Source organism: Saccostrea cucullata, unplaced genomic scaffold, assembly GCF_032062105.1.
Source record: "Saccostrea cucullata isolate Sc308-1 unplaced genomic scaffold, CSIRO_AGI_Scuc_v1 ctg195, whole genome shotgun sequence".
NCBI classification, from domain to species: domain Eukaryota; kingdom Metazoa; phylum Mollusca; class Bivalvia; order Ostreida; family Ostreidae; genus Saccostrea; species Saccostrea cuccullata.
Genome location: NW_026927071.1, coordinates 40,191 through 50,319, shown reverse-complemented (window position 1 = coordinate 50,319; position 10,129 = coordinate 40,191). Strand labels below are relative to the sequence as shown.

The 10,129-nt window shown below is 35.8% G+C and overlaps 1 protein-coding gene across 5 annotated transcripts in view; it reads left to right on the top strand.

Moving 5' to 3' along the window:
• LOC134273382 (E3 ubiquitin-protein ligase HUWE1-like) overlaps positions 1-10,129 on the top strand; it is a 78,353-nt gene that overhangs the window by 47,437 nt on the left and 20,787 nt on the right. For 2 of the 5 annotated variants that reach the window (XM_062755579.1, XM_062755576.1), the window contains exons 58-64: positions 2,085-2,242; positions 2,336-2,450; positions 2,801-3,035; positions 3,427-3,632; positions 3,765-3,861; positions 7,318-7,604; positions 8,021-8,217. In XM_062755579.1, coding sequence (XP_062611563.1) covers positions 2,085-2,242; positions 2,336-2,450; positions 2,801-3,035; positions 3,427-3,632; positions 3,765-3,861; positions 7,318-7,604; positions 8,021-8,217 — 1,295 coding nt within the window. Of the gene's footprint in view, positions 1-2,084; positions 2,243-2,335; positions 2,451-2,800; positions 3,036-3,420; positions 3,633-3,764; positions 3,862-7,317; positions 7,605-8,020; positions 8,218-10,129 lie in introns of all 5 variants that reach the window. The other 3 variants (XM_062755577.1, XM_062755575.1, XM_062755578.1) reach the window with 2 other exon arrangements.

The following is a 10,129-nucleotide window of genomic DNA, read 5'->3' as shown; positions in this document are numbered from 1 at the left end:
GGTGAAGTAAAAAGTAAATCCCTTTCCTACCTGTTAGATGACTGTGTATTTTCTGTATGATATTGGTTCTTAATTAATTAGGGATTATATAACACCCAGAAGGTAAATTCCTCCAGCCTGTTTTATCTTGAATGACTAATTGTCAACTCTTTTTACATTGGTTTATATACCCATGTTGTTTTCATTTACCTGTAGTGAGCATACCTTTACTACAGATAGAAATGTTTTTTTTTCTGTATGATATATCCATCTATTATTCATTTATTTATATTTAATCATTGAAAAATTGATGAATTTAAATGTATAGCAGCTGATTATATGAAAAAGAAACAGTGGCACATTTACCTTATATTTACCTAAGCTAATCTATTAAATCAGCAAGAAGAGCATCTTTCCAGGTTTCATAGAACCGGTTCATGGTCAAAACACCTGTCGAAGGATCAGAGCACCTGGATGTAAATCGGTCTTGGCACCTCTTCATTTATATTTTCCTCTCTTGTTATTAAGGCTTAGTTTTGCTCTATGGGCAAACCAACTTCACAAACAAGTCTGACTATTACAAGATAGTCAGACTTGTAATTTTTCATCCAACTCATGTTTTTGAAACTCCTCACCAGGGCTTAGGAAGAGAGGACACAAATGATTGGATGAAAACATCCAACACAAACCATTGGAGATGTGCATGTATCTTAACCTGTTAACCTTGCATTATACCGCAGCCTGAAGGAGTGGGGTTATACTGCTTTACCTTTGTGTGTCTGTCTCTCTTTCCATAACAAATCTTTGTCAGTTTCTCAGCAACTACTCGTCGCATATGCTTGAAATTTAAGCATGTCATATGGTGGTTTTCATTTTTGTACATATTCAATGTCAACTTCTTTTTATCTCTGTCTGTACCAAATCTCTATCGCAGTTTTCTCACTAGCTTCTTGTTTGTCTTGTTGATGATTTATGAATGCTAACATATTTTCTCCTTTTTAGCTCTACTGGTCAGAGACCAGAAGAGCTTATGCGATAGTAATGCGTCCGGCGTCCGTCCGTCTGTCCGTCTGTCTGTCTGTCTGTCCGTCTGTCCGTCTGTCTGTAAACAATTTTTCAAAATGCTACTCCTCCTACAGTTTTGGTCTAATTTCAATATAACTTGGCACACAAGTAGACTACACTAAGATACATAATTCTGTGTATCGGTTTTTGATTTCGATGAACGGTGTTGCCGTGGTTACTAAAAATAGAAATTTCTGTGAAATTTTTTCAAAACGCTACTCCTCCTACAGTTTTGGTCTGATTTCAGTATAACTTGGCACATAAGTAGAATACACTAAGATACATAATTCTGTATATCGGTTTTTGATTTTGATGAACGGTGTTGCCGTGGTTACTAAAAATAGAAATTTCTGTGAAATTCTTTCAAAATGCTACTCCTCCTACAATTTTGGTTTGATTTCATTATAACTTGGCACACAAGTAGACTACACTAAGATACATAATTCTGTGTATGGGTTTTTGATTTCGATGAACGGTGTTGCCGTGGTTACTAAAAATAGAATTTTCTGTGAAATTCTTTCAAATTGCTACTCCTCGTACAGTTTTGGTCTGATTTCAGTATTACTTGGCAAACAAGTAGAATACACTAAGATACATAATTCTCTTTATCGGTTTTTGATTTCGATGAACGGTGTTGCCGTGGTTACTAAAAATAGAAATATCTGTAAAATTGTTTGAAAATGCTACTCCTCCTACAGTTTTGGTCTGATTTCAATATAACTTGGCACATAAGTAGAATACACTAAGATACATAATTCTGTCTATCGAATTTTAATTTTGATGAACGGTGTTGCCGTGGTTACTAAAACTAGAAATGTCTGTAAAATTGTTTCAAAATGCTACTCCTCCTACAGTTTTGGTCTGATTTCAGTATAACTTGGCACACAAGTAGACTACACTAAGAACATAAAGAGACTTTATCAACAATCATTATTCTATTTAGTTTCAAATCCCAGCTGCTTAAGTACTTTTCTCTTCCTTTGCTATAAGTTCAAACCAGTAGAGCTTCAGTCTCGACAGAGACTTCTGGTTTTGTCTAGCTTTGAAACCAGGCTTAATAGATTATCTGGAGAAGAAGAGAGAGGAAGAAATGGCAGAAAGAAAAGAGAAATCACAGAAGCAATCCGAGGATGTGGAAACGAACAAAGAGAAGACAAGCAACACCTCTATAGAATGGGAGTCTCCCCAGAACATGGAGGTAATCATTGTTGCCTGGAAGGTTGAAAATATGTTATTTTGGAAATGGTCAAGCAGTAAATCGATTTAATGACCTGTTGTTTTGTGAATGTAGGTCACGCAAACACCAGCGACATCGAGTACATCTGTGGTGTCAACAGCCATGACTACGGTTACCATGACGACTCCCTCTGATTCTACAGTTACCAGCACTGCAGGCAGGCAGATCAGTAAGTATGGCCTCCCCCCCAAAAGTCAAGGTCACAGGAAGTGACTTGATTTTGGCTGCAAATAGGAAGACAGTTATTTTTAAGAGCAAGACAGCTGACAAGAGTAGGAAGTTTGATTGTACTTTAGAATGATTATATAATTGAGATATTTGTGTTTCATCATGCTGTATTTGAAAATAAAAAGAGTGCTGCTCAGAAGATGTGCAATCATACGAAAAAAAGTTATACAAGTGATGCTTACAATTCCTGCTGAGATGTTCATCAAATTAACAGTTGTAAAGCTTTATTTGTGTTAGACCTTGTGTATAATTTTTGATTTGTGGTGAGCTCTATTCCTGTCTGTTTACCAGGTGCTTCTGAAGCAGCAGCGGCAGCTGAACTGATTGCCACGGCTGTAGTGGAGGACATCTTATCTAACCCCGCGGGACAGTCAGTCCCCCCACCTCCCAGTGCCCCCCGGACAGACAGCCTCCCGCTAGTCAGACCCCCAGCAGACACCTTCACCACTCCCGCCATCACCTTGCCATCAGTAGTTCCCAATGCTCCAGTGGTGGATCCAAGATCTATGACTTCATTTTCAGGGGGGTAAGTTATAACTGACTAGGTGGCAAGCACAGCACTTTAATGTTAATTTGTACTTTAGTAGGGGGAACTTCTTGCATAATGCGTAATTAAGTTATCAAACAGTTATTTACAGTTATCAAACAGTGTAATTATTTGAATTCCTATTTTGATGATGTTGAATAAGTGCAATGCAGAAAGTATTAGTATGTTAAATTGTGTGACCATGGTGATGTTGACAAAATCCACAAAAAAATAGAATATTGGTTTTTCCTTGAAAAAAAAATAATTTTTCATACCTGAGTATAAATCCAAAGTATTTAGATAAGAGGCTTGAATCAACATTTTAAGAATGACCTTGAACAGCTAATGAATACTTTATACTTGGAATGTCAATGCTTCTTTTCAGAACCAGCACGCCAAGTGGTCCGTGTAACTTAGCCTCCCTTCTCCTGACAGAAGACTCCAGTCCTGACTCTCCCCTCTCCAGCTCGTCTATAGATGCCCTACACCCGGGGATAGGACAGGGATCTGTGGCCCCTCCCCTACAGGACGGCAGTATCACCCCGGAGGAGGTGTCGGGCATTAGTAGTTCTGATGCAGTCACCGTGCAGTCTTCAGGTTTGTTGTTACTATTGATAAGTTTGGTATTTGTTTTCTTAGTAAAAGATCAAAATCCAAAACCAAAAATCTGAAGATATGAAAATGTAATGTAGGTACTTATTATGAATGTTATGTTTTTAAATGGTACAGAAAGTTCGGAGGAGTTGAATCCTGGAAATGTGGAAGCACCATCCACAAATTCCTCATCTGTAACACAGTCCTCGACAGTCCTTGATAACATTGCAAGGTAAGAGAACAATGTAGATGTTTTAGGACGTTTTACATTTTTATACGCCCATCTTAAGACGGGACGTATTATGTTATAGGCTTCGTGTCCGTCCGTCTGTCCGTCTGTTAGCTTTTTTGTTTCCGGCTCATAACTTTAATACTACTAGGTCTAGGATTATCAAACTTTGTCATCTGATGCATCTTGGGTAGAAGGTGTGTCGCGCACAAAAAGTAGGTCGCTCTGACCTTTAATTAAGAAGTTATAGCCAAATATGGAAAAATCCTTTCCGGCCCATAACTAGAAAACTATAAGACTTACAATCATCAAACTTGGCCAGTTTATGCATCTTAGGTAGAAGGTGTGTCGCGACCTATTTCAAGGTCACTGTGACCTTTAATTTAAGTGAAATTTAAAAGAAAGATGTGTTTTTTAACTATTCATTTACACATCCCAAATAATGTAAGAGTATTGCACTGTCCCTATTAAAGAAGTGTTAAATCAAGAAAATACTTATTTTTTTAAGCATATACTTGACAGCAATCTATAACAAATATAATGTATGTTAGAGAAATTCTACCTCTCCCATGAGAGTAATTATCAAGCACTGGTAAAGAAGAATTTTGATAACAGAAAATTGCATGTCAAATTAGAGAGAAATTAATGGGTTTTGAGTGTGAGGAGCTAACTGACAGGGCATTGATGTTATCTGTATCCCTTGAGTATTGGGCAAATGGGTAAGCCTGTTTGATTAAAAATAGCTCTTGTTGGCTAGCTTAAGTTTTAAAATGAATTTGATGAAAAGTAATTAAAACTAATTTGATTTTGCATAAGGCCATATAAAATTGAAATCTTGGTTCTCAGGCCCGCGCGCATCAGTTTTGAGGTAGCCGCATTGCCGATTTTATTGTATTTTTGATAAAATAAAAAGTTGGTATTGCGGAGACCAATCCGGGAAAAACATTTCCGACCTCAATTGTTTCGTAGTTTATTATTCAAATATCACTTCCGGTAGCCATTTACAATGAGATTTTGGCTACTTCGTTTGAAAATACATTCTAGGACATTACCTACGATGTTTACACGCTGTTAAGTAATGGATAAAGCAGAAATTTTGACAGGAAATGGAAAGTATATCGGTGATTAAAAAAATTATCTTTATATCAAAGAAAATTCGGAATTTAAAATTAAAAAAAATACCTCCCTCATCTACTTTATTGCCAATAAAATGAAAAATAAAATGCCGTCCTCCCGCATCTGTTTTGGAGAAAATTGGCCTGAGAACCAGTGAATTAAATTTAGATAGCCTAATAGACTAATCTGATATTATGTAATATTATTAATTTAAAAACTAATTTTATGGGGTGGGGTGGAATCAGCATGTCCATATAAATTATATTAAAACCTGTTGGACATTAAATCTCAACCAAAAAAAAAATATTTGAGTATTTTATGTTTTCAAAAAAAATTATGGTAGATAGTGCAGACCCATTCATCTCTTGGTAGTAATGAGTAGACAAGCATCCAGTTAAGATTAATTAATGAGTTCAATGTAGGAAGGCTACCTGATAAAGCAGTCTTATCTGTACCCTTAGGGGATTAGACAGAAGAACTGCTGGTCAGTTTATAACATGTCATTTGATGGCCAGCCTTTTCTTTTCAAAATTAATTTGGTATAGATTAAGTTGTTAAGGATATACGATCCTCAGCCAGGAAGGATAACTCTTTAATTTATAATTAAATCAAAAAAAGTCTTAAAATAAAGCTTGAAATTGAAATTTTTTCATGCAACAATTTTCATTTTATGCCTCTATGTATGATTCAATGTTCTTTAACGTTTTAACAAACGGTATTAAAAAAGTTGACATTTGTACCTCATAAAATCAAGTAAAACTTGCATATTTAAAAAAAAAAATCAAAATTCTTTAAATCTAGCCTTAGTTACCAATGTTTATCAGCATGATTTGAAATTGGAAGTGATTTAAGGTGTTTTATTTGAAAGGAAACACTTCATACACTATGCATTATGAAACGGTGGAAGTAAGTAGGAGAAAGTAAAGTACCAAATAAGTGTAAAACTCATGCAACTTTCTTTAAAAGCCTGGATACCTATGATTTTTATTCCTAAAATGTATTTCTTGATCAATTATCAATTAAAAAATATGCAGTAGGTAGTTCAAATCGCATTTCCTGAAAAATTATTTGAGATTTACTTATTTTCCCTATATAATATGATTAAATTTAAAGATTAAGTTTAAAGAAACACCGTGGGTAAATACATTTTAATTTGAGAATTTAGAGACATCTTTGTGAGCATTTTCAATTACTTAATACCTGATTTCAGTCTTCACGAAAACTCACTGGTCCGAAGACCGAGGCCAGTGAATTTTGATGTCGGGTCAGTGAAAATCAAAATTCAAGAAGTCCGATGGGCTTGTTGATTATAAAAATCATATACAGTCAAAATTTATTTCAACTGACTTACTTGCGTAATTTCATTGATATGCAAAATAAAAAGAACAAACGTGTTGTTGAATCGTATAACCCTATTATGACATGGATGTATTACCTAACAACCGGAACTAGCTAGTAATTATTAACTAGTACGTAAAATTTGCAAAGTTCCAATGAACAACTTACCGAAACGCGTCAAAGGGTGAAAAATGGCGGCATTACAAAAGTTGAAGTACGTAAACATGTATTAATTTACAGTTATGAAAATTTATTTATTTTATTTTTTAAGTAAGGGGCCAGTAAAAATTTTGGTGGGCTAGTAAATTTTGAAAGTTCACTGGTCCGACTGGCCAGTTAGCTTGAAAAGTTTTCGTGAAGACTGTGATTTTCAGAACCTGAGGATCGGATAACCTTAAGACTAATTTGATATTGTTTAATATGATGGGCATTTGACAAGGTCTAACACAACCAGCACAGAAATCTATCAGTGATGTAATATTTATTATAATTTATGCCTACATCACAGGGGATGCATAAATATTTTAAGGAATGGAAAAATCATCGAAATATTAGAACCAAGGTTGATGTGATTTTCTTGCACCTAAACTGTTCAAGAAAATTTTAAGTTTTTGACGGGCGTATCATGCTGTGGCGCGGCACTTTATTACATCTTAGCAATTGAGCCATTTATTCCCTATGTCAGCTTTTATTTGTACAGTTGTGTCCAAGCCATTGTGTATTATTATAGTAAGATGAATAATGTGTGCATACCATACTGACACTCAATTTGTCCTTTGACCTTTATTGATTTTTAGCAAGCAGGTCTTCCCAAGAAGAGAACCAATCTCTTAGCATAGGTTTATAATATTTTGCATAAAGAAAATCTAATGCATGATCACCGTATAAGAATGGGATTCAAGCCACTTTGATCTTTATATGACTTTGATATTTGACTCACTCAGGATGGAAGACATACAATTTAAGTGTGGGGAGATATATGTTGTCCTGTATTTATTTCTACAGTGCCCTGACGATTGACACAGCAGGAATCGCTACCCCTCCTGCCTACCATGGGTTCTCATCCAGTCTCTTCCCAGACAACCCCCAGAGTAATGACCCGCCTGTAAATTTGTCGGCCCTCACCAGTAGCATGATGGGAGCTCTCACGGCCTCCATCAATGTCCCCTCCAGTATCTTGTCTACTGGGGGTGAGGCGGGAGGATCCACCACTGCTAATGAAGAGGATACCACAGCTACAGCAGGTGCCCCCTCAACACAGTCAGGGTCAGCTCCAGATGTAGGATTTGGAGGTAAACAGAAATATAACTCTTAAACCAATACTATTGGCAAATACTGATTTTAGTCAGTTCAAGACATTGTAGCACATAGGTGAATGTCAAAAGTTTGTAAACATGTTTTTTTTTATCATTTTGCAATAAAGTAAGAAAAGATATAGTAATGCACTTGTGAGTCGATCATTTAAAAAGTAATTACATAGAAAGTGAATATACTAATTACTGTCTGTTCTCCTTCATTGTCATCCTGGTGATTTTCTTAGCATTGAATACATACTGTTATAGCTTTATGTCATTTTTTTGCATGCAGTTTTAAAATATTTATGTATATAATTTTATATGTTATATGAACCTTCCCTACCATTCCACACATGAGTAAAAACATGAAGAATATTCCTACATGTTTATGCTCCATGAGTGATTATGCACAGATTTTCCAGATGGTGTGGATCCATCATTTTTGGAGGCCTTGCCTGAGAACATTCGTCAGGAAGTGATAGCGGAGCAGATGAGGCTACAGAGGATAAGACAGAGTGCCCGGGAGCAGGCCCAGACAGCCCAGTCCACCGGGTCACTGCAGGTCAACCCAGACTTCCTAGCCGCCCTACCACCCAATATCCAGGAAGAGGTAACACAGCCTGGTCTCAGTGTCAAAAAGTCAGGGAAAAAGAAGGGGTGGGGGATTACATTGTAATTGATAAAAGATAGGCAAACAGAGTTTGAGAGTTCTCTTGTCAGTTATGATGATATTTGTTTGCATGATTCCTGAGTTGCAACATCCTCTAAGAAGTACTGAACTGACATATATCTAAAAGAAACAGAAAATAGATGTTTATACATCTATCATTATACCCCCGCAAACTAAGTTTAGGGGGGTATATTGGAATCACCATGTCCGTCTGTCTGTCCAGCTGTCCGTCCGTCTGTAGACAAGATTTTGTCCGGACCGTTTCTCAGAAACTGTTGGATGGATTTGTCTGAAAATTTATACACTTATTATTCACCATATGAAGGTGTGCACCTGGTATTTTCATTATGATTGGATGATTTTTATGCATTTTACAGGCGTTTTTTCTTTTTTATTTTGTGATTTTGTTTGGCCCATAACTAGAAAACTATTAGACTTACAATCATCAAACTTGGACAATTTATGCATCTTGGGTAGAAGGTGTGTCACGACCTATTTCAAGGTCACTGTGACCTTTTATTTAAGTGATTTAAAAAAAAAAAAAAAAAGGTCTTTAAAATTTTAAATTTCATAATCCTAAAAAATGTAAAAATATAGTTGTATCCTTATTAAATAATGCTAAATTAAGTAAAAACTTATTTTTTCATCATATACTTTACAGCAAATTCTGTAACAAATGTTAATGTTTTGAGAGGAATTCAGTTTGTCCCATGGGCATAATTATCAAGCACTGGTCAAGGAGAATTTTGATAGCAGAAATGTGCATGTCAAATTAGAGAGAAATTAATGAGTTTATTGTCAGGAGCTAAAAGCATCTCTAGATCTGATGCAGCTGTTATCTTAATTTATCTCTTGGGAGTTGGGCAAAAAGAAATGACCTTATAGTTGCTTGTGTTAATTAAGAGTTCTTGATGGTATAGTCCAGATAAAGATCTTTCAATTGGTGTAATGTAATTAAAACAAATTGATGTTTTAGTGTATGATTACAGTGGACCCTCAGATATCCGGACGCCAGATATCCGGATGCTTCAATATCTGGACGACTTTCCTTCGGAACAAAATTTTTTATTCTTATTTGTTCTTGTTGAACTGGTAATTCAGATATCCGGACGCTTCACATATCCGGACAAATTGATTGGGAACCAAAGCGTCCGGATAATTGAGGCTCCACTGTAAAACTAATTAGTATTGTATAATATAATTAAAATTAATTATACATGTGTTCATTGAAAAAAAAATTACATTTCAATTTTTATATATTAATTTGCAACAAATTGCAGTCATGTCTCACTTAGAATTTTATAGTCTAAAGAATAATTAGGGCCCTGCAAGGATTTGCGGGTGCCCTATAGTAATCACTCTGTCTGTCCGTCCGTCCGTCCGTCTGTCTGTCTGTCTGTCTGTCCGTCTGTCACTCTTCCGTCCACAAATTTTCTGTTTTTTTCTAATAACTTTTTTTATGGTTGCCCAATCAAGTTTAAATTTGGTATGGTAGTTTAATAGGCAGAAAGACATATTTTGATGCTAAGTTTGATTCTGTATGTCTTCTAGTTTGGAGCTGGGGTGGTGGGGTAGATTCTTAAACTATGCATAAGAATGAACGGGCAACTTTTTTTATGGTTGCCCAATTAAGATCAAATTTGGTACGGTAGTTCAGTAGGCAAAAATACATATTTTGATGCTAAGTTTGGTTCTCTATGTCCCTTGGTTTGGAGCTGGGGTGGTGGGGTAGATTCCTTAACTTTATATAAGAATGCATTGGCAAAGAGAGATAACTGCTGAAGATGTTCCCATTCAGTAAACTGAATGCTACTAGGAGTCCCATGAGATTAATTAGCTTTCCTCCTGAAGA